Source organism: Oncorhynchus keta, chromosome 8 (assembly GCF_023373465.1).
Source record: "Oncorhynchus keta strain PuntledgeMale-10-30-2019 chromosome 8, Oket_V2, whole genome shotgun sequence".
NCBI classification, from domain to species: domain Eukaryota; kingdom Metazoa; phylum Chordata; class Actinopteri; order Salmoniformes; family Salmonidae; genus Oncorhynchus; species Oncorhynchus keta.
The window spans coordinates 14,792,651-14,818,195 of record NC_068428.1 but is presented as its reverse complement, the minus strand read 5'-3'; the positions used below and the strand labels follow the sequence as shown (position 1 = coordinate 14,818,195).

General features: G+C 45.9%; 1 protein-coding gene across 3 annotated transcripts in view; it reads right to left on the bottom strand.

The window, feature by feature from the left end:
* LOC118386845 (A-kinase anchor protein 7) overlaps positions 1-25,263 on the bottom strand; it is a 59,711-nt gene extending 34,448 nt beyond the window's left edge. Inside the window, exons 1-9 of one of the 3 annotated variants that reach the window (XM_052523532.1) lie at positions 25,097-25,263; positions 24,912-24,972; positions 24,499-24,681; positions 23,259-23,399; positions 22,652-22,803; positions 19,692-19,828; positions 18,864-19,024; positions 18,159-18,271; positions 9,943-10,090 (exon numbers count right to left, since the gene is read on the bottom strand). In XM_052523532.1, coding sequence (XP_052379492.1) covers positions 9,943-10,090; positions 18,159-18,271; positions 18,864-19,024; positions 19,692-19,828; positions 22,652-22,803; positions 23,259-23,399; positions 24,499-24,661 — 1,015 coding nt within the window. In that variant the 5' untranslated portion in view covers positions 24,662-24,681; positions 24,912-24,972; positions 25,097-25,263. Of the gene's footprint in view, positions 1-9,942; positions 10,091-18,158; positions 18,272-18,863; positions 19,025-19,691; positions 19,829-22,651; positions 22,804-23,258; positions 23,400-24,498 lie in introns of all 3 variants that reach the window. The other 2 variants (XM_035774765.2, XM_035774764.2) reach the window with 2 other exon arrangements.
* Between the last annotated feature and the right edge of the window lie 282 nt (positions 25,264-25,545).

Below are 25,545 nucleotides of genomic sequence, written 5' to 3'. Positions count from 1 at the left end.
ATACATGCAACATTTGTTACGTCTAAAAGTTAACCACCGACATGAGTCAGATATGACAAGATTCTTCAATGAATCTTCAGTGTATTTCCTGGCATATGTATTACTTACAAGTACCAGGTAGAGCAGAAGCATCTTGTTAAATTACATTCCATACGGGAGCAGAGATCAGAGGGCTGGGGAGAGACCCAGTGCTCCCAATGCCAACTACACACATCCAGTGGATGAGTCCAGGAGAGCTTGCCCAGCTCGCCTGGCACTGCTGCCCAGCCATAGCTTCATCATGAGCCCAGAGGCAGCCGACAGAGAGGAAAATAGACGGACTAGTGAACTCGAATCAGTGTTTATGTGCACTACAACCCAAATTCTATCATAATATCACTGACAGTCACTATCATTTTCATTGTGTGTGTGTGTGGATTGTTTTAAAAAGAGAGATTGGCCATGGAGCAGAGCATTGGGTGTGATCTATTTCTGTCATGTATAACCAACACATATTCCTTTCACATCCTCCTGAATCAACACCCTTCTTCCACTCTGTCGCCTGCTTGCTGACAGTTTCCTGATCCAGTTGGAGTCCTTCCAGACCAACCCTGAGCGCCAGGCTAATTAACATCATATTTCTATTGGAACCATGTTGCCCTCAACCTGATGCCTCAGACCTGTACCAAAAGCTCTGTGGACCAACTCATTACAGAGGGTGAAAAAGATTGTTGGCTAAAGCTCTACCACTTTCTTCTCACGTTTCGTTGACAACCATATATACAGTGGGCTTGGGAATGATTGGGTCCCTTGATAAAGATAAGCAAAAAAAAAAAACCTTTCTAAAATAAGGAAGCAAAACCGCCCCATAACATCAAATGATCCACTGCCAACAAGTCTATTCCCGGTACCACCAATTTCACAGGCTGTTTGACAGCAATCTGAAGCAAGATGTCCGTTTGTTCAGTATGCGAGGGAAGCTTTCAAACAAACAAACACCACACACGTCGTCACGACAAACCAAGCTAGAGGAGAGCACTGTAGAGACGGTCAGTGCACATGAATTAGGCTGCGCCATTCCCTGTTCCCCACAATGCTTTATCCCCCTCTTCTCACCACTTCAGCTCTCAGTGTGTGGGCTAATCATTTCCCAGCATACGGGTGAGCTCACGCAGACAACCCATCTCCCTCACTGTGGGTGCATTAGACTTTTGCCAAGCTTGTTTGTCAGACCATCACTAAGCTACAGCAGACAGAGCCATCTCCTCTCTCCCAATGAATCATACAATTACATTTGCAGACCTGCTTGCATGGAATGAGCCTTTTATGTTATGGCTGCAGTGTTTATCACAACCACAAGGTGTCTACTGGGCAGCACAGAAGCAGATAATACAGGCACAGGCTGGTTACAGTGCTTTTAGTAAATCTATTCTGGCTTACTGGCTTTAGTAGAACATAATCAAAAATTCCAGATATTGATGGAGGCCAAAAGTAAACATATTCGTGGACTTTCAAACATTTAGTCTAATTAGAAAAAAGGTCTGTTCTGCTGTTTACTCAGTTAAGAGGCTGTGAGAATAGAACAACGTGAAAGTGAACGATTGCCAAGGACACATCCTGAAGTGATTTATTCATCCAGAAAATAAAACAAGCTGGGAATCAGAACAAACAAAACAGGCACTAAAAGCCATTTAGACAGGAAGAAAGAGATGACAGCAATTAGGAGTGTCTACTGATTGTCAGAACAAACCTCTGGGGAATATCAAGGCAGGTCTGAACAACAAGTATCTTAAACCTCCTAAATGTTAGTCCCTGGGTAAAGAGTTGACCAGATAACTTGGAGGAAATGCATTGCCTTCACAGACAATTAATTACCTTCTAAAAAAAGATTTAACTCCCTCTGCTGGTAAAATATGAACACAGCAAGGCGCTCTAATTCCACTCAGTAATATCCAAGGCTGTTTGCAAATAAAATCTGAGCTAATAAACAATTACATCCCTTGCTACATTACATTAACTGGTTATGGGATTTTGAGAGAAATAGGCTAATTAATCGCAGTAAGAAAATTCCCACTTCACAATAACTATTATATTGTTATCTTGTTAACAGCGGTGTAGAGTACTTAAGTAAAAATACTTTAAAGTACTATTTAAGTAGTATCTGTACTTTACTACTTATATTATTGCCAACTTTTACTTCACTACATAAAATAAAATCATGTACTATTTACACCATACATTTTCACTGATGCCCAAAAGTACTCGTTACATTTTGACAAGAAAATGGTCCAATTCACACACTTAGCAAGACAACATTCCTGGACATCCCTACTGTCTCTGATCTGGCAGACTCATTAAACACAAATGCTTTGTTTGTAAATTATGTCAGAGTGTTGGAATGTGCCCCTGGCTCTCCGTAAAAAAACAATAATTATTGTGCCGTCTGGTTTGCTTAATATAAGGAATTTGAAATGACTTATACTTTTAGGTTTACTTTTTATACTCAAAGTATATTTGAGCAATTTCATTTACTTTTGATACTTAAGTATATTTACAATCAAATAACTTCAAACTTTTACTCAAGTAGTATTTTACAGGGTGATATTCACTTTTACTTGAAATCATTTACTTTTATCTTTACCTTCACTCAAGTGTGACAATTGAGTACTTTCCCCACCACTTCTTGTTAAGACTATCTTGTTAAACTTTCCCTCAGGTTCAGTTTTCCTCCCAAGCTCTGAAGTAAATCAAGTTATGTGCATAACTCATCTTGGATCCCATTCTTCAACTCCACCACACTATGTGTAACAGTTGTGTGAGCTAGCCAGGAGAAGATTCTACAAGCAGGTAAAAAGGTAGAACCACCTCCATTGAGACAAACCTAGGATCAACTTAACATTAGAAAAAAGCGCCAGAACAACATCAACACAAAAGAGGCTCAAATGTAGAACATAAATGAAGTGAGTGCCTTCCTCCACCAACTGGAACAGCCTCAACTCATTGTAGTGTGCAACTATTTGAAATGCGTTGGTCCTGCTGAAGGAGGTTTGTTAAATAAAACCAGATAGTCTTATCCGGGTGATTGAAAGGGCATTAAATGACATTGAGGACAGGGAATGTGAGTACCTGAGAGGCGTCCTCGAATCCATGCAAGAAATGAGAGGAGTAGAGAGAAAGAGGTAGAATAGTCCCTGATCACAGCCGTCTTGCTGATCTCGAGACACATTATGTCCTGTTACAGAGAGTCCAGGAGGAAAAAGTGCAGAGCCTTGGAGGAAGAGATCAGATGCCTCCGTGAGATGGCCACACCCCCCCAGGCATGGAAGAGAAGTACAGACCATACCACACCTCAGCACCACTGGTAACACCACATCATACCCCAGTACCTGAGGTCACTAAGAATAGATGGGAATTTAGGAGAAGTGGGACAGAGAGACAACCTGTCATACACCAGTGGGTTGATGCTGTTTATACTAAAAACCAACCTAAAGGGGCATTATAAAGAAGAGAGCTTACTCTGAATGTGTCAGAGTCAGCCCAGACCTTCGAGCTGAAAGAGAAGCTACTGTGGAAGTCCACAGACAGGGAAAAGGAGGACTACAGCCACGACCTGTTCCAGCGGAAGTTCCTCCGTGCCATCGAAACTGGACTTCTAAGTGATGCCAAGGATGAGTGAGCCACCACCACAGTCGTAGAGAGGTTACATCCAGGGTCTACATATCACATCCGAAACCCACCAGCTGAGGTCCGACATCTGGGAGATGAGGAAGGTGTTCCTGGCAGCAATGGAGGCCACCACTCAGCCATCACAAGGTAGGTGCACTACTCAGCCATCACCAGGGGAAAGATACACCTCTCATTCAGCCCAGAGGGGAAGATCTACCACACAGACCAGCCAGAGACCACGGAGATGTGCGGCGTGTCAAGAGGCACACACAGGTGAGCAGTGCTACCACTTTCTGCTGCGGTGAGGAATGGGATGCTGAGAAAGGATCAACAGTAGCTCCAGATCACGTGTCCCACCTAGAGCCAGACTCCCCAACCACAAGAGACACACAGCACCAGCACAAAAAACAGCAACGACAAAAGCAACCAGGTAGACTAAACACACCACTCACCACTAAAAGCCACAACAACAGCTCCAATCCTGAGTCTATATGAACTATGTGGTGACAGGGCACAAAACACAGCTCATCAATCTGATTGGAAGGTAATGTCTAGTCAGCTGCAAGCTTGATGAAATCACAGTAGAGGCCCTGTGGGACAACAGAGCTCAAGCTAGCATCATCAACGAAGCCTGGAGGAAGAAACACCTCCCCCACACCACCCTCCGACCCATTGAAGAGCTGTTGGGGCCCGGAACACTGACGGGACTAGCAGCCTATCAGATGGAAATCCCCTTCACTGGCTAGATGAGGTACAGTTCAAACTGAGCAGCGAGACAATGGAAACCACCACAGCTCCCATCCTTATGTCAGACAACCCAAGTGGGGCAGAGAACCCCATTTTTGGATTCAACGTTATTGAGGAGGTGGTGAAGGCCCGCAGCACCGGTCACAACACAGACACTATTCAAACAGTAAGTGCTGCATTCTCTCTCACAGCCAAGACTGCACAGATGGTGTTGAAGCTCATCCTGGTGAGAACAGGCTGCAGGAGGATCTTCTTGTCTGCCAACAAAGTCATAACCATCCGTTTACCTGCACATGTAGGAGCCAAGTTCAAAGGCCAAGAGATATTATTCACACCCAGTGAACTACACACCCTCCCCCACAGCTTGGAAGTGACTGAGGGGCTGGTGAAGACTAAAACACTTGGGAACACTATTCCCATCGCGAACACCAACAACCACCCCATCGCACTCAACCAGTGCATAATCCTAGGCCACCTCCTGACAGTGAAAACTGTGTTTCCTGTCACCAATGCCACCCAAGCAAAGTGTTTTATTGTCAACCTAGCCCAAGGGAGTCCAGAACAGCAGAGAGAGAGAAACAGCAACAAAGTGGAAAGCAACAGACCAAATTGGTACCCTCCAGTCAATGTGGATCACCTGACAGAGGAAGCATGAGAGAGATGTTGCATAAAGCCTTAGCATATGATGTTGACATCAGTTGTATCCCATCTCTGGACATGTACATCACCTTGAAAGACCCTACACCAGTGCAGAAGACTTACATCTCCAAGCCACTCCATGCTGAGGTAAAAGAGTATCTCCAGGTCCTGCTAAACAAAGGTTAGGTAACCCAGTCAAGGTTACCATACTCCTCCCCAGTGGTGTGTGTGTGAGGACAAAGGATGGAAGCCTGAGGCTCTGCTGTGAGCTCAACAACAAATCTGTTCCTGATCAACACACAATCCCCAGAATACAAGACACGCTCGACTCACTGAGTGGCAGCTCATAGTTTTCCGTCCTCGACCAGGGAAAGGCCTACCATCAAGGGTTCCTAGATCCTGAAAGTCATCCACTGACAGCTTTCATCGCCCCTTGGGGTCTTCTTCAGTGGGTCAGGATACCTTTTGGCCTCAGCTCAGCTTCTGCAGAGTTCCAGAGAAGCATGGAAGAATGTCTATCCGGCCTCAGACACACCGACTGCCAGCCCTACTTGGATGACAACCTGGTCCACCTGTTAAGTTCTCCACGGAAGAGTAAAATCTTCAGGAAGAACATCACAGAAACCCATTCTAGCCTCAGGAAAAGGAGAAAAAGCACAAAGAACAACATCCAAAATCCTTCATATACTCCCATCAACTGGAACTCTGACCATCAGGAAATTCTAAACAAGCTGATAGGTGGTGCGGAGGGGCGATCTATCCTAGGTTATCCAGACATGACATAACCCTTCATAAAGCTGCTTCACAAGATGGACCGGGAGCTGTCCTCTATCAGCGACAAGGGGAAAGGATGGATGTCGTACGGCTCACAGACATTGACACCACCAGATAAGTTCTTAGCTCTTTCAGGGACTACTTCTACCATGCCCCTTCCTTCGTTGTCTACACAGACAACAACCCACTTATGTCCTCACCACAGCCAAGCTGAACGCAGCTGGGTTGCAGAAAATAATTTGAGAACCAGCTGCTCACAAGGTTAAATGAACTGAGTGGAGTATGTGGATCCCACACCACCCCTTATCACCTTGAAGGGAATGGTCAGATCGAGAGGTTCAACAAGACGCTGCTCCGAATGTTGAGAACCCTGAATGAAGAGACAAATACGGACTGGAAAACCTCACTTAACAAGGTAGTGCATGTCTACAATTGCACATGCTCAGACGTAATCTTTCTATCTTCTGTTTGGAAGGTCCCCAAGACTCTGCATCGACCTGCGATTCGACCTCAAAGTCAATGGCAGAAAAGGAATTTACCAGGACTACATCACAAACTAGCAGGAGAGAATGAAAGAGGCATACAACATCGCTGAAAAGGAAGCCACTAAAGGGTCTGAGAGAAAAGTAATTACAACAGGAAGGTCCATGGTCAGGAGCTACAACCCGGAGACAGTCCTTGTGAAAAACCTGTCTGAAAGAGGAGGGCCAGGCAAACTAAGGTTGTACTGGGAGGATCAAGCCCATATAGTCCTTCAAAAGGAAACACCCAGAGAGTCCGGTGTATGAGGTGAAACGAGATAATGGACAAGGAGGAAAAAGGGTGCTCCACAGAAAACTCCTGCCCTGTGACTGCCTTCCTTTGGAGAAAACCAAGGAGACCACATGCCCAGGTACAAACACATCAAAGACAACACCCAAACCCCCCTCCCATAGACCCAAACAAACAGGCAGAGCATAACTCTGACAGTAACTCCGATGACTATGAACTGAGATATGCCCTGCCCAGTCGCCACAGATCCAACTCTGGAGTGGAGAACACCGCTATGGATCCAGAAGCTGAATGTCGCTGGCTCTCCTGCCCACTTGCCCCCTACACACCACATGTCCCCTTGCACATCACATTCCCCCTGCAATGCACCACATTCTCCCCGACACATGGAGAGGTCTGTGTGAAGGAATCTGGTGAGGAGTGTGGGGCCAGAGGGTAACTCTGCCAAGAACTGCCAGTATACTCTTAAGCTCCACTGAAGAGGAACATGAGAGTCTGACGTGTGTAGCCTATGTAAATAGAATGTGATTTTGTTGGCCGAAAAGATATCGGTTTAGTAAGGGAGATGAGGTATGGTTACCTTAAACTTCTAAATTTGTATTTATTATGGATCCCCATGAGCTCTTCCTGGGGTCCAGCAAAATTAAGATTAAGGCAGTATATACATTTTAAAAAACCATCACATTCACAAATCTCCCAACACACGGTGTGCCCTCAGGCCCCTACTCCACCACTACAGTACAACATCTATGTTGTCGTGTGTGTGTATGCATGTGGCCGTTTTAAAAAAAAATCTAATTTTACTGCTTGCATCAGTTACTTGATGTGGAATAGAGTTCCATGTAGTCATAGCTCTATGTAGTACTGTGCGCCTCCCATAGTCTGTTCTGGACTTGAGGAATGTGAAGAGACCTCAGTGGCATGTTGTGTGGGGTATGCATGGTTGTCCGAGCTGTGCGCCAGTAGTTCAAACAGACAGCTCGGTGCATTCAACATGTCAATACCTCTCATAAATACAAGGAGTGATGAAGTCCATCTCTCCTACACTTTGAGCCAGGAGAGATTGGCATTCATATTATTAATATTAGCTATCTGTGTACATCCAAGGGCCAGCCATGCTGCCCTGTTCTGAGCCAATTGCAATTTTCCTACTCCCTTTTTCTGGCACCTGACCACACAACAGAATAGTAGTCCAGGTACGACAAAACTAGGGCCTGTAGGACCTGCCTTGTTGATAGAGCTGTTAAGAAGGTAGAGCAGTGCTTTATTATAGACAGACTTCTCCCCATCTTAGCTACTGTTGTATCAATCTGTTTTGACCATGACAGTTTACAATCCAGGGTTACTCCAAGCAGTTTGGTCACCTCAACTTCCACATTATTTATTACAAGATTTAGTTGAGGTTTAGGGTTTAGTGAATGATTTGAACCAAATACAATGCTTTTAGTTAGAAAGATTTAAGACTAACTTATTCCTTGCAACCCAATCTGAAACTAACTGCAGCTCTTTGTTAGGTGTTTCAGTCATTTCAGTAGCTGACATGTATAGATAGTGTTGAGTCATGCACATACATAACCACACTGGCTTTACTTAAAGTGGCATGGCATGTCATCAGTAAATACTTTTTTTAAAAGTAAGGGGCATAGACAGCTGCCCTGGTGAAATCGTGATTCTACCTGGCTTTTGTTGGAGGCTTCCATTACAGAACACCCTCTGTGTTCTGTTAGACAAGTAACTCTTTATCCATAATATTGCAGGGGGTGTAAAGCCATAACACATACGTTTTTCCAGCAGCAGACGATGATCGATGTCAAAAGCCGCACTGAAGTCTATAACAAGACATTTCTCACAATCTTGAAAAAAAGTGCTGTGCTTGTTAAATGTTCTTCCCTATAAGCATGCTGAAAAGTTTGTTGTCAATTTGTTTACTGTAAAATAGCATTGTATCATTGTATGTATTCAGTTTAGTCACATGATTTCTCAATTTGTAATACATTTTTTGCCAACTGAGTCAACAGCAAAGACAGAGCCGCCAACATAAAATACATACATTTCCTTTATTTTAAAAGCTAAGCGAGTGGCAAAGACACTATTTAAAACAGCAATGTTTGTTATATTGTTATGTAGCATTTATGTTGTAATGAACTTGTGAAAGTCCGCTAGATAATTTAGCCGTAGCAACACTAGCTTCCCTAGCCAGCTAGCAATCTAGCAAAATGAGAATGCATTTGATTCATTATATTGTCATGTTGATGACTGTATAATTATATTGTATTTTGATATATACTGAACAAAAATATAAACACAACATGTAAAGTGTTGGTCCCATGTTTCATGAGCTGAAATAAATTCTCAGAAATGTTACATACGCACAAAAAGCTTTTCTCTCAAATGTTTTGCACAAATGTGCTTACCCAGTAAGTGAGCATTTTTCCATTGCCAAGATAATCCATCCATCTGACAGGTATGAAGTTGATTAAACAGCATTACCATTACACAGCTGCACTTTGTGTTGGGGACAATAAAAGGCTACTCTATAATGTGCAGTTTTGTCACACAACAGAATGCCACAGATGTCTCAAGTTGAGGGAGCGTGCAATTGGCATGTTGACAGCAGGAATATACACGGCCCCATGTCAAAAGGATCTGTACACAATTCCTGGAAGCTGAAAATGTCCCAGTCCGTCCATGGCCTGCATACTCTCCAGACATGTCACCCATTGAGCATGTTTGGGATGCTGTTGACTGACATGTATGACATCATGTTCCAGTTCCCGCCAATATCCAGCAACATCGCACAGACATTGAAGAGGAGTGGTACAACATTCCACAGGTCACAATCAACAGCATTATCAAATCTATGCGAAGGAGATGGTGTTGCGCTGCATGAGGCAAATAGTGGTCACACCAGATACTGACAGGGTTTCTGATCCACGCCCCTACCTTTTTTAAGGCATCTGTGACCAACAGATGCATATCTGTATTCCCAGTCATGTGAAATCCATAGATTAGGAATTTATTTATTTAAATAGTTGCATTTCCTTGTATGAACTGTAACTCTGTAAAATATTTTAAATTGTTGTATGCGAGGTTTGTATTTCTGTTCAGTGTATATACTGAATTTATATTTGTATTGTTATTACTTTTATCTATGAAATGGCAGTTGAGAGACATTTGCCAAGTGAGTCAACAACAAGATGGAGGAACCAACATAAATATATTTCTTATCTTTATTTTGAAGGTCTTGGCTCCCTTTCTTCAACTCCACCACACTATATGTGTAACAATGTCAATAATGCTGAGAGCAGATGAGAATTTCAGTCATAATTCTTTTTTAAATTAAAAAGCCTCACAGTGTCTACTCACCAAATGTAACAGAGGCCTCTTGGTGGTAGTATCCATCTGGGGTCTTTTTCTTCAACATTGAGCAGAGGTCCAGCCTGATCACCCTCTCGTCTCCAAAATGATGCTGAGCGTAGTCAGAGTACAGCTCAGGGTCCAGCTTCTTCACACCCTGGGCGAGAACACAGACATACACACAGAGACATGGGGATGTGCTCGCTATCATGTCTGACCAGATATGGATGTTCTTGAACACACCCATCCACCCTGACCCCACACAGGATCACGTGCACGCACAGGAGGAACACGTAGGAAACGTGTCATCCACCACCAACAAACAGATTAAGCCGGCAGCTCTCATTTTCCCCTCCAACTCCCAGGTCAAATCCTCATCCCTCCTGCCAGACCAGACCATCTACTAATATCTATCTACTGCCATAACCATCAGTCACTTGGCCATGATGGCAACCATAACCCTCTGCCACGATGGCAAGCATAACCCTCGGGCACTTGGCCACGATGGCAAGCATAACCCTCGGTCACTTGGCCACGATGGCAACCATAACCCTCGGTCACTTGGTCACGATGGCAACCATAACCATCGGTCACTTGGCCACGATGGCAACCATAACCATCGGTCACGATGGCAACCATAACCATCGGTCACGATGGCAACCATAACCATCGGTCACTTGGCCACGATGGCAACCATAACCATCGGTCACTTGGCCACGATGGCAAGCATAACCCTCGGTCACTTGGCCACGATGGCAACCATAACCCTCGGTCACTTGGCCACCATAACCATCGGTCACTTGGCCACGATGGCAACCATAACCATCGGTCACGATGGCAACCATAACCCTCGGTCACTTGGCCACGATGGCAACCATAACCCTCGGTCACTTGGCCACGATGGCAACCATAACCCTCGGTCACGATGGCAACCTTAACCCTCGGTCACTTGGCCACGATGGCAACCATAACCATCGGTCACTTGGCCACGATGGCAACCATAACCATCGGTCACGATGGCAACCATAATCATCGGTCACGATGGCAACCATAACCATCGGTCACGATGGCAACCATAACCATCGGTCACGATGGCAACCATAACCATCGGTCACTTGGCCACGATGGCAACCATAACCATCGGTCACTTGGCCACGATGGCAACCATAACCATCGGTCACTTGGCCACGATGGCAACCATAACCCTCGGTCACTTGGCCACCATAACCATCGGTCACTTGGCCACGATGGCAACCATAACCATCGGTCACGATGGCAACCATAACCCTCGGTCACGATGGCAACCATAACCCTCGGTCACTTGGCCACGATGGCAACCATAACCCTCGGTCACTTGGCCACGATGGCAACCATAACCATCGGTCACTTGGCCACGATGGCAAGCATAACCCTCGGTCACTTGGCCACGATGGCAACCATAACCCTCGGTCACTTGGCCACCATAACCATCGGTCACTTGGCCACGATGGCAACCATAACCATCGGTCACGATGGCAACCATAACCCTCGGTCACGATGGCAACCATAACCCTCGGTCACTTAGCCACGATGGCAACCATAACCCTCGGTCACTTGGCCACGATGGCAACCATAACCCTCGGTCACTTGGCCACGATGGCAACCATAACCCTCGGTCACTTGGCCACGATGGCAACCATAACCCTCGGTCACGATGGCAACCTTAACCCTCGGTCACTTGGCCACGATGGCAACCATAACCATCGGTCACTTGGCCACGATGGCAACCATAACCATCGGTCACGATGGCAACCATAACCATCGGTCACGATGGCAACCATAACCATCGGTCACGGTGGCAACCATAACCATCGGTCACGATGGCAACCATAACCATCGGTCACTTGGCCACGATGGCAACCATAACCCTCGGTCACGATGGCAACCTTAACCTCGGTCACTTGCAACCATAACCACGTCATGGCAACCATAACCATCGGTCACTTGGCCACGATGGCAACCATAACCATCGGTCACGATGGCAACCATAACCATCGGTCACTTGGCCACGATGGCAACCATAAACCACTTGGCCACGATGGTCACTTGGCCACGATGGCAACCATAACCCTCGGTCACTTGGCCACGATGGCAACCATAACGATGGCCACCATAACCGGTCCTCGGTCACGATGGCAACCATAACCCTCGGTCACTTGGCCACGATGGCAACCATAACCATCGGTCACTTGGCCACGATGGCAACCATAACCATCGGTCACGATGGCAACCATAACCATCGGTCACGATGGCAACCATAACCATCGGTCACTTGGCCACGATGGCAACCATAACCATCGGTCACTTGGCCACGATGGCAACCATAACCATCGGTCACTTGGCCACGATCGCAACCATAACCATCGGTCACTTGGCCACGATGGCAACCATAACCATCGGTCACTTGGCCACGATGGCAACCATAACCATCGGTCACTTGGCCACGATGGCAACCATAACCATCGGTCACTTGGCCACGATGGCAAGCATAACCCTCGGTCACTTGGCCACGATGGCAACCATAACCCTCGGTCACTTGGCCACGATGGCAACCATAACCCTCGGTCACTTGGCCACGATGGCAACCATAACCCTCGGTCACTTGGCCACGATGGCAACCATAACCCTCGGTCACTTGGCCACGATGGCAACCATAACCATCGGTCACGATGGCAACCATAACCCTCGGTCACTTGGCCACGATGGCAACCATAACCCTCGGTCACTTGGCCACGATGGCAACCATAACCCTCGGTCACTTGGCCACGATGGCAACCATAACCCTCGGTCACGATGGCAACCTTAACCCTCGGTCACTTGGCCACGATGGCAACCATAACCATCGGTCACTTGGCCACGATGGCAACCATAACCATCGGTCACGATGGCAACCATAACCATCGGTCACGATGGCAACCATAACCATCGGTCACTTGGCCACGATGGCAACCATAACCATCGGTCACTTGGCCACGATGGCAACCATAACCATCGGTCACTTGGCCACGATGGCAACCATAACCATCGGTCACGATGGCAACCATAACCATCGGTCACGATGGCAACCATAACCATCGGCCACGATGGCAACCATAACCATCGGTCACTTGGCCACGATGGCAACCATAACCATCGGTCACTTGGCCACGATGGCAACCATAACCATCGGTCACTTGGCCACGATGGCAACCATAACCATCGGTCACTTGGCCACGATGGCAACCATAACCATCGGTCACTTGGCCACCATAACCATCGGTCACTTGGCCACGATGGCAACCATAACCATCGGTCACGATGGCAACCATAACCATCGGTCACGATAGCAACCCTAACCATCGGTCACTTGGCCACGATGGCAACCATAACCATCGGTCACTTGGCCACGATGGCAACCATAACCCTCGGCCACTTGGCCACGATGGCAACCATAACCCTCGGTCACTTGGCCACCATAACCATCGGTCACTTGGCCACGATGGCAACCATAACCATCGGTCACGATGGCAACCATAACCATCAGTCACTTGGCCACGATGGCAACCATAACCATCGGTCACTTGGCCACGATGGCAACCATAACCCTCGGTCACTTGGCCACGATGGCAACCATAACCCTCGGTCACGATGGCAACCATAACCATCGGTCACTTGTCCACGATGGCAACCATAACCATCGGTCACTTGGCCACGATGGCAACCATAACCATCGGTCACTTGGCCACGATCGCAACCATAACCATCGGTCACGATGGCAACCATAACCATCGGTCACGATGGCAACCATAACCATCGGTCACTTGGCCACGATGGCAACCATAACCATCGGTCACGATGGCAACCATAACCATCGGTCACTTGGCCACGATAACCATCGGTCATCGGTCACGATGGCCACCATAACCATCGGTCACTTGGCCACGATGGCAACCATAACCATCGGTCACTTGGCCACGATGGCAACCATAACCACCATAATAACCATAATCGGTCACTTGGCCACGATGGCAACCATAACCATCGGTCACTTGGCCACGATGGCAACCATAACCTCGGTCACGGGCCACGATAACCATCGGTCACTTGGCCACGATGGCAACCATAACCTCGGTCACTGGCCACGATGGCCATAACGTCATTGGTCACGATGGCAACCATAACCATCGGTCACGATGGCAACCATAACCATCGGTCACGATGGCAACCATAACCATCGGTCACTTGGCCACGATGGCAACCATAACCATCGGTCAATTGGCCACGATGGCAACCATAACCCTCGGTCACGATGGCAACCATAACCTCGTCACTTGGCCACGATGGCAACCATAACCATCGGTCACGCCACGATGGCAACCATAACCATCGGTCACGATGGCCACCATAACCATCGGTCACTTGGCCACGATGGCAACCATAACCATCGGTCACTTGGCCACGATGGCAACCATAACCATCGGTCACTTGGCCACGATGGCAACCATAACCATCGGTCACTTGGCCACGATGGCAACCATAACCATCGGTCACGATGGCAACCATAACCATCGGTCACTTGGCCACGATGGCAACCATAACCATCGGTCACTTGGCCACGATGGCAACCATAACCATCGGTCACTTGGCCACGATGGCAACCATAACCATCGGTCACTTGGCCACCATAACCATCGGTCACTTGGCCACGATGGCAACCATAACCATCGGTCACTTGGCAACCACGATGGCAACCATAACCATCGGTCACTTGGCCACGATGGCAACCATAACCATCGGTCACTTGGCCACCATAACCATCGGTCACTTGGCCACGATGGCAACCATAACCATCGGTCACTTGGCCACCATAACCACCGATGGCAACCATAACCATCGGGATCAACCATAACCATCGGTCACTTGGCCACGATGGCAACCATAACCATCGGTCACTTGGCCACGATGGCAACCATAACCTCGGTCACTTGGCCACGATGGCAACCATAACCTCGGTCACGATGGCCACCATAACCATCGGTCATAACATCGGTCCACGATGGCAACCATAATATCGGTCACCATGGCCAACCATAACCATCGGCCACGATGGCAACCATAACCATCGGTCACTTGGCCACGATGGCAACCATAACCATCGGTCACTTGGCCACGATGGCAACCATAACCATCGGTCACTTGGCCACCATGGCAATCGGTCACATGGCCACGATGGCAACCATAACCATCGGCCACGATGGCAACCATAACCCTCGGTCACTTGGCCACGATGGCAACCATAACCATCGGTCACGATGGCAACCATAACCATCGGTCACGATGGCAACCATAACCATCGGTCACTTGGCCATAACGATGGCAACCATAACCATCGGTCACTTGGCCACGATGGCAACCATAACCATCGGTCACTTGGCCACGATGGCAACCATAACCATCGGTCACTTGGCCACGATGGCAACCATAACCCTCGGTCACTTGGCCACGATGGCAAACATAACCCTCGGTCACTTGGCCACCATAACCATCGGTCACTTGGCCACGATGGCAAACATAACCATCGGTCACGATGGCAACCATAACCATCGGTCACGATGGCCACCATAACCATCGGTCACTTGGCCACGATGGCAACCATAACCATCGGTCACTTGGCCACGATGGCAACCATAACCATCGGTCACGATGGCAACCATAACCATCGGTCACGATGGCAACCATAACCATCGGTCACGATGGCAACCATAACCATCGGTCACTTGGCCACGATGGCAACCATAACCATCGGTCACTTGGCCACGATGGCAACCATAACCATCGGTCACTTGGCCACGATGGCAACCATAACCATCGGTCACTTGGCCACGATGGCAACCATAACCCTCGGTCACTTGGCCACGATGGCAACCATAACCATCGGTCACGATGGCAACCATAAGCCTCGGTCACTTGGCCACCATAACCATCGGTCACTTGGCCACGATGGCAACCATAACCATCGGTCACGATGGCAACCATAACCATCGGTGGCCACGATGGCAACCATAACCATCGGTCACTTGGCCACGATGGCAACCATAACCATCGGTCACGATGGCAACCATAACCCTCGGTCACCATAACCATCGGTCACGATGGCAACCATAACCATCGGTCACGATGGCAACCATAACCCTCGGTCACGATGGCCACCATAACCATCGGTCACTTGGCCACGATGGCAACCATAACCATCGGTCCTTGGCCACGATGGCAACCATAACCATCGGTCACGATGGCAACCATAACCATCGGTCACTTGGCAACCATAACCATCGGTCACTTGGCCACGATGGCAACCATAACCATCGGTCACGATGGCAACCATAACCATCGGTCACTTGGCCACGATGGCAACCATAACCATCGGTCACGATGGCAACCATAACCATCGGTCACGATGGCAACCATAACCATTGGTCACGATGGCAACCATAACCATCGGTCACTTGGCCACGATGGCAACCATAACCATCGGTCACTTGGCCACGATGGCAACCATAACCATCGGTCACGATGGGTCACGACGATGGCAACCATAACCATCGGTCACTTGGCCACCATAACCATCGGTCACTTGGCCACGATGGCAACCATAACCATCGGTCACGATGGCAACCATAACCATCGGTCACTTGGCCACGATGGCAACCATAACCATCGGTCACGATGGCAACCATAACCATCGGTCACGATGGCAACCATAACCATCGGTCACGATGGCAACCATAACCCTCGGTCACTTGGCCACCATAACCATCGGTCACTTGGCCACGATGGCAACCATAACCATCGGTCACGATGGCAACCATAACCATCGGTCACTTGGCCACGATGGCAACCATAACCATCGGTCACGATGGCAACCATAACCATCGGTCACTTGGCCACGATGGCAACCATAACCATCGGTCACGATGGCAACCATAACCATCGGTCACTTGGCCACGATGGCAACCATAATCATCGGTTACTTGGCCACGATGGCAACCATAACCATCGGTCACTTGGCCACGATGGCAACCATAACCATCGGTCACACGATGGCAACCATAACCATGGTCACGATGGCAACCATAACCCTCGGTCACTTGGCCACGATGGCAACCATAACCATCGGTCATGGCAAACCATAACCATGGCAACCATCGGTCATCGGTCACGATGGCAACCATAACCCTCGGTCACTTGGCCACCATAACCATCGGTCACTGGCCACGATGGCGGTCACTTGGCCACGATGGCAACCATAACCATCGGTCACGATGCAACCATAACCATCGGTCACGCGATGGCAACCATAACCATCGGCAACCATAACCACGGTCATGGCAACCATAACCATCGGTCACGATGGCAACCATAACCATCGGTCACGATGGCAACCATAACCATCGGTCACGATGGCAACCATAACCATCGGTCACGATGGCAACCATAACCCTCGGTCACTTGGCCACCATAACCATCGGTCACTTGGCCACGATGGCAACCATAACCATCGGTCACGATGGCAACCATAACCATCGGTCACTTGGCCACGATGGCAACCATAACAATCTTTCACTTGGCCACGATGGCAACCATGTCAAATAGTGGACCGCTGTTCCAAATATACATTCTCTCAAAATGAACATTTAACGGGCCTGCTTCCTTCCACATGACAGTGACGTAGACTAAAGATATTGTACGCCATTTATAAGCTCAACAGTATTCACAGGAATAACCTTTCCTCATTTTGTATCACTGTATTATAATAGGGTATGATAATTCATACGCTCCATAACTACTGATTTTCATTCCCAAGTCTAGAATGATCATGTAGAGACTTATTTCATGATAACACATTATTATAATCAATGACATTAAGACTCCAGACAGCCAGATTTAAGTCAATCAAGATTATACGAGGCAGAATAGAAATGTACACCTAGCTGTGAATGACTCAGCGTCACTACCCTCCACACATTTCATCGTCTTACCTGCTCACCCACATAAGGTATGCCTCAAAGGCAGAGAAGCTTGTCAGTCTGAAAGGAGAGTGAAGCTGCCCTAGACCTCCACACAGCAGTGTTGTTTGTCTGTCTGAGTCGGTGTTGTTCTCAATGCATGCCATTCCAGCCAGAGTGATGAGGAGTGATGAGGCTCACCTGACTGCGTAGCTTAGGAGCTTTGGACAGTTTCATGAAGGTAAGGTGGGGCTTGAACGCTTTGCCGTCGCCAGACGAGAGGCCTTTCTCCTCAAATGTTTTCCTCACAACCCCTGGAGCGAATGACCACAGAGACAGAGAGAGAGGTTGATGGGAATAACAACAGCAGATCCATTTGCAATGCAGGACAGCGAGGGAGAGAGCAACTTTAGCCCAGGATGGTGTAAGATAAAGAGATAATCAATAGGAGAGAAGAGGAGAGGGCGGGTGTATAGCGGTTAGTGGAAGTACAGGACTGGGCAGGACAGCTGCTGATAACATAATCCGTTAGTGTCTGTATTTAGGAAACCTTGCGCCATCTAAAAAAAACTGTTTAATTGGAAACAGTAAGAAATATCTAAAAATAAGTTTAAAAAATAATACCAATATCAGATTTTGCTAAAGAGAAAAAAAAAGCTAAACATTAAATATTATTTTATGATAAATGGGTAAACAAAACTGTGCTGAGGGCTGACCCTTGGAAATCCTCATACATAACAGATTTACCTTGAATTGGCATCCCAGCTCACATCTATATACGACTAACATATAGCTAAGCAAGGCATGGTGAATGACGTCAAAGATGACGCACACGGGAGAGAAGCAGAGGGAGGAAGAGGATGGGGGAAAAAAAGGCAGAGTGGGTGGGGCAGCAGTAGCACCCACCTGTGATCTGGGCCAGAGTGGCGAGGTGTTCTCCCTGAGCCAGCTCTACGAACGCCACCTCATTCCTGAAGTGTCCGATGCCATGGAAGGGCAGGATGAGCTCCCGCCCCCGCAGCAGGTCCCGCAGCGCTGCCTTCATTTGGGCCACTGCACACACCGCCCTGCAGTCAGCACAGCACAACAGCCAGATCAATCCCATGGCATTAATCCCCTCTCCATCCTCTCTCCATCCTCTTTCTCTTCCCACCACACCATGCTCACACAGTAGCCACTCAGGCTAATACATCATTCATCCCTGCAGTTTTTAGTGATGCAAAATTCAACTGCCTGGGATGTGTACACAGTCAGATCTATAGCCATTTGTTTATCAGAGGGAGATCGTAGGCCTATATATTCAGTGGTTATAGAGGTTAAAAAAAAGAGGACATTGTTACCTGCATTGTGTTTTACTGTATGTTTGATTTGTATTATTATTTTAACCTATTGACAAATTATAGATGAATCAATATCGTCGGCTACAACATTTTTATTTATTAAGGATCCCCATTAGCTCTTCCTGGGGTCCAAACAAATGAAGGCAAAATGATGAAACACATTACACCACTAGATATCTACAATACAATATGTATAATACCACCATACATACATGTGTGTGTGTGTAGAGTGTGCGTCTCCTCACAGTTCGCATTGTTCCAAAAGGTGTCGTTTTATCAGTTTTATTAATAAAATGCGTAGGACATAGAAACAGACAGAATTATTCTACTACAATCCCGATCAAACACGGTGGCTATCTGGTTGAAATAGTTTAAATCAGCTGCAGACACTCACAAGTTGACTTCCTCTTGACTGGCCAAGTGAGTCACCAGCAGCGTGATGTGAAGACTGCCCACAGGCACCAGAGCCCGTGTGAGTCTGGAGTCTCTCTGCATCACCAGGGCCTGCACCACCCCCACACCTTCACTGATCTGCACAAGTAGAACATGCCATTCACCCTCCTGCCATCCAGCATTTATATATAATAACCAGAGAATCTCCCACATACAAATCAATCAAATGTATTTATAAAGCCATTCTTAAATCATCTGATGTCAAAAAGTACTGTACAGAAGAAACGCAGCCAAAACCCCGAATCAGCAAGCAATGCAGGTGTAGAAGCACGGTGGCTAGGAAAAACTCCCTAGAAAGGCCAGAACCTAGGAAGAAACCTAGAAGGGAACCAGGCTACGAGGGGTGGCCAGTCCTCTTCTGGCTGTACCACCCCTTCCCCCTGGGCTTGAAAGCAAAGAAAGTACCAAAGTCTAAATAAATATACATAATTGGTTTGTATGCGTGGGGCTTTAGCTGAGATTGTTCTTTACTTCCAGGGCTCAATTGTTCCTTGACTAGCACCATTCATTCTCACTGTCGATAATTCTAATGTTATAACTTCTAAATGGTTAAAAAGTGGGGTGGTTGCCATCTCAGAGCCAACATTTGTCTGTGCAGCAGTGCTGTCTGCCAGCAGTAATCCTGTCTGATTGATGGAGAGATTCAAGGGGTTATCATCGTTAAGTAAGTAACATAATAGATTCAAAGCATTGAATATTTAAATTCATGCTCTTCGAAATGTATTTCAGTCTGAGGTCCTGAGCACTCTGGAGCAGGTTTTCATCAAGGATCTCTGGTTCTTTGCTCCGTTCATCTTTCCCTCGATCCTGACTAGTCTCCCAGTCCCTACCGCTGAAAAACATCCCCACAGCATGATGCTGCCACCACCATGCTTCACTGTAGGGATGGTGCCAGGTTTCCTCCAAACATGAAGCTTGGCATTCAGGCCAAAGTGTTCAATCTTGGTTTCATCAGACCAGAGAATCTTGTTTCTCATGGTCTGAGAGTCTTTAGGCTCCTGTTGGCAAACTCCAAGCGGGCTGTCATGTGCCTTTTACTGAGGAGTGGCTTCCATCTGGCCATTCTACCATAAAGGTCTGATTGGTGGAGTACTGCAGACATTGTTGTCATTCTGAAAGGTTCTTCCATCTCCACTGAGGAACTCTTGAGCTCTGTCAGAGTGACCATCGGGTTCTTGGTCACCTCCCTGACCAAAGCCCTTCTCCCCCGATTGCGCAGGAGGGCCGGTCAGCCAGCTCCAGGAAGAGTCCTGGTGGTTTCAAACTTCTACCTTTTAAGAATGATGGAGGCCAGTGTTCTTGGGGACCTTCAATGCTGCAGACATTTTTGTATCCGTCCCCAGATCTGTGCCTCAAGACAATCCCGTCTCAGAGCTCTACGGACAATTCCTAGAACCTCAGGGCTTGGTTTTTTTCTCTGACATGCACTGTCAACTGTGGGACCTTATATAGACAGGTGTGTGCCTTTCCAAATCATGTGCAATCAATTTAATTTATCAATCAAGTTGTATATTGAAAGGAGGATCAGTGGAAACAGGATGCATCCGAGCTCAATTTCGAGTCTCATAGCAAAGGTCTGAATACTTATGTAAATAAGGAATTTCTGTTTTTTATTTGTTATAAATTTGCAAACATTTCTAAAAACCTGTTTTTACTTTGTCATTATGCGATATGGTGTGTAGATTGATGAGGGGAAAAATGATTTAGTCCATTTTAGAATAAGGCTATAACGTAACAGAATTTGGAAAAAGTCAAGGGGTCTGAATACTCTGAGTGTACCGTAAACTTTTGAAACTGCACTATGAATTTAAATCCAATAGCCAGAAGCAGAAGCATATGGGACGCATTGAACTAGAGAAATTCAGGTTAAAGTAACTGGGATATCATTCCATATACTGAGGTCGGAGTAAATTGATTTGAGCGTTCTGTTAAAGTTTCTGGCAATGGTTTTATCCATGGAAGGAAATATATCTACTCCTAAATATTTAAAATGGGAAACAATTAGGATTCCATAAGTAGAGATGGCGTCCTCCATCGGGGGCTTGAGAGGCAATAGAGCCGATTCGGTTAGATAAATTTTATAGCTTGAGATGAAGCTGAATGTATCTATGATCTTAAATGTATTTTGGAGCGACTGAGAAACAATGTCTAGAAATAGTAAAATATTGTCAACATATAACGAGATCTGTAGATAGATAAATTGGTGTTATTTCCTTCGATTGATGAATTACCTGGCCAGAGGTTCCAGGGATATGAGAATAGCAAAGGCGAAATTGGATTGCCTTGTCTGCTGCTTCGAGTGATTCTGAATGGAGCAGAGCAGATATTACCTGTTATAACTATGGCTAGGGGATTGGCATATAGTATTTAAATCATATTAGTGAAATTGGAGCCAATTCCCATATGTTCCAAGACAGACCAGAGATATGACCATTCTAGTCTATCGAAAGCTTTTTCTGCGTCGAGAGATAATACAGCCCAAGGAGCTGTTGTTTCTGATGAAGCATCTAAGATATAATAGTCGACAGAGGTTATAACGAGGATAAACGCTTTTTAACAAATGCACGAAGTTGCGTAAGTCTCGAGATGGGACGACAACATTTAAAAAAACAGTATAACATTGTGTTAATCAAAGATATTATTATTTTTATTAAACCTTTATTTAACTAGGCAAGTCAGTTAAGAACAAATTCTTATTTACAATGACGGCCTACCCCAGCCAAACCCTATTGCCTTTGATCAACACAGATGTTAAACTGTTTTCTATGTAGCAGTTGTTTTGTGATCACATGCTGTATGTATTCTAAATATAGTGAGTTTATATGGACACACTATATAGAGAAATACCCCAAAATAAAATAAAAATGAATTTCTCAACAAAAATATATCACTAAATTGTACCTTGGGATTTGTGATGGGTATTGAAACAAAGTAGTTTGGGCGTTGTGTTTCCTTCTTCTTCTTCTTCTTTGTATCTGCATCCTCTTCACTTTCTACCCGACCACTTGCACCTCTCTTTCGTTTATTTTTCAATTTGGCCTCTGGCTTGGTAACTGGGGGAAATGTAACACAATGATATTAGTGTTGTACAAGAGATAAATGTGTGATTCCGTTATTCTGTAGTTGGATTTGACTGCCCTCCTGTAAAACCAACTGCCAGTCAAGTCAACAATGCATTATTCATCGCCAGTAGGCAGCTGGAGAAAATTTGAATGCAAGGGCAGCTGCGGTACAAGGAAGATCCTTGCATCAATTGGCAACTACAAATAACCAGTCATTATAGACTTACAGAGTCGGTGCCGCTAGTCAAATTTCTGCTCTCCTACTCGCCCAGCCAGTTAAAATGGAAAGAAACCATCAACTGGTCACACTATGGGAACTACTGAGCACATCCTCTCAATGAAGGTATGTTACAACTAACTGTGTTATATTAGCCTGGATATGTTGATTTGAGTTAGCCTGGAATCCACTGCAAAACAAATAATATGGCATAGACGGTTTTACTTACAGCCGAGGTCCTTCCATATTGCTGTACTTGCAAATGGAAGTTCGGACATAAGATTGTCAGAACGTTCAGATGACTTAGACTTCTGTTTCCTTCCACGTGGCTTCTTGGGTGTCTTCTTGATCCTCTTCACTATTTCATGTTCTGAGGAACAAGGGGGAGATGATGACAGCATGTGGAAGGCTAAGATGGATCCTTCAAATACCTCAGACATACTTTTCAAGTAAAAGGCTCTCCAAGTATCTGGATGAATGTAATTAATGTTTGTAGCTAGTGAATATAAGCTATTCATTGGAAGTAGTTGAGCAACTGCAAAAACTGATCGTTGTACAATTCATGGTCTGACTAGACAGATTGTGTGTGTGTGTGTGTGTGTGTGTGTGTGTGTGTGTGTGTGTGACTCCACCCCATCCACTGTTCTGTGTCGGGGCAATTCCACGGTAACAGAATTACACTGAGACACAGATATTTCACTAAAAAAATGTAAACCAAACAAAAACTATTGATTTCAAAGTTATAAAATATATAACTTTATGCACAAGGACAATTTTTAACAAGTTCCACAGAAACTTTTATAAAAACACATTTTACAGGAATAACACTGCAGATACAAAGTTCTGGTTCCAGAATAATACTGAGGGAGATTTAACCATAATTCTGCTAGCAAAGAGTTTCCAGTAAAACATGTTTTATTTACTGTCTAATAGTGATTGTGCATAGAGTTCTGTGGTCATTGTGCATAGAGTTCAATGGTTTGTTAAACTTAAAAATCAATGTTTCTTGTTTGGAGTCTCTGTCATTTTGTTACCATGGAATTGCCTTTTTAATATGTTTTTTTAACCTTTATTTAACTAGGCAAGTCAGTTAAGAACAAATTCTTATTTTCAATGACAGCCTAGGAACAGTGGGTTAACTGCCTGTTTTGACAACAGCAAGCATGTAAACAGTATGCTAGAAGGTCAGACATCTTGTGAGAGTGACGACACTATAATTCTGATATTAGGCCATGACACTGGCCACCACTAAGACAGTACATAATAACAACAACATACTGTACTTGGATGAAAACAAAGGGGCTTCTGTCTGTTTGCGCAACATGTCATCCAATAAATTACTGTGGGATGCACTGTCAAGAAGAGTACTTTCTTACAATTCTCTAATCATCATTTATGAGTTTTCGATTTCAGTGATGATACATGTAATGAAAACAAGCACCACAGAGGGTAGGATAAATATTTCTCACCAGGGGCAATGAGCTCCTTCACATTGCAATGCAAGTGACTCTCCTCAGCAGCAACTGGATCGGTTGATGCACCATGTGCAGGTGACAGCAGGTGGTCGTTGCCATGTTCAATGCTGTTTGTCTCAAGCTCGACAGCATAATCAGTCCCGGTGACCGGCTGCATTTCAATGAAGTTTACCTGACCTTGAGGTAACACAGACACGTAGCAACTGTTTTGACGAGCTTTTACCAAATTCAGCGAGGCACCTTGTGCAGTTCGCACATAGATGTTTTCAGCTACAAGCACTCTTTGAAGCAGACAAATCCCTCTCAATGATTTAAAGAACTGAGGTCCTAGCATGAAAACCTAAACGAGATTCACCAGTTAGCTAGCTACATATTTATAGAATTTGTGCGCAAGACAGCTTACTCACATGTGATCAGGCCATGGGATTCAGTCTTACGTGCTAGCTAACTTTAGCTAGCGCCTGCCACCTGTTGAAATAAGTCAAATTCAAGTTAACTTAGCTCGCTAACTTGCTCTAACCTCGATAGCATGGCTACGACAGCAGACCGGCTGACTTAAACGAGCATGTGCCTGGACAAACGTGTCACTCACTCATTCGAAAATATGAATGTGTTGCTTACGGCTAGCATAGCTAGCTAACATGGTTCGCTACACATGTAAACACAGGACTACGGATGCTCAAAAGGATCAAATGACATACGCTAATGACAAAAACTAAAGTTAACGTTGTCATATGACATTCTCGTGCTCAACGCTACAGTTTTGGAACATCATGGTAATGTTTGTTACCTTTTGTGTTTGTTTGTCTGTAAACGACTATTAAATCAGCTGTTTACTCTTCAGAATAAAAACATCAATACAGATGTAGTGATGTTGATTAGTAACACACTTTGTATTTGACACTGTTACTGAAACAATGTTTCACTTTCTGCTAACTGATACAGTAACGTTAGCAAGTGATAATAGGGTGAGGTCATATTACAATATTGTACAGGTAACGTATTTAGTTTCCTTCGACAGCTAAATTCAGAGCACTCATT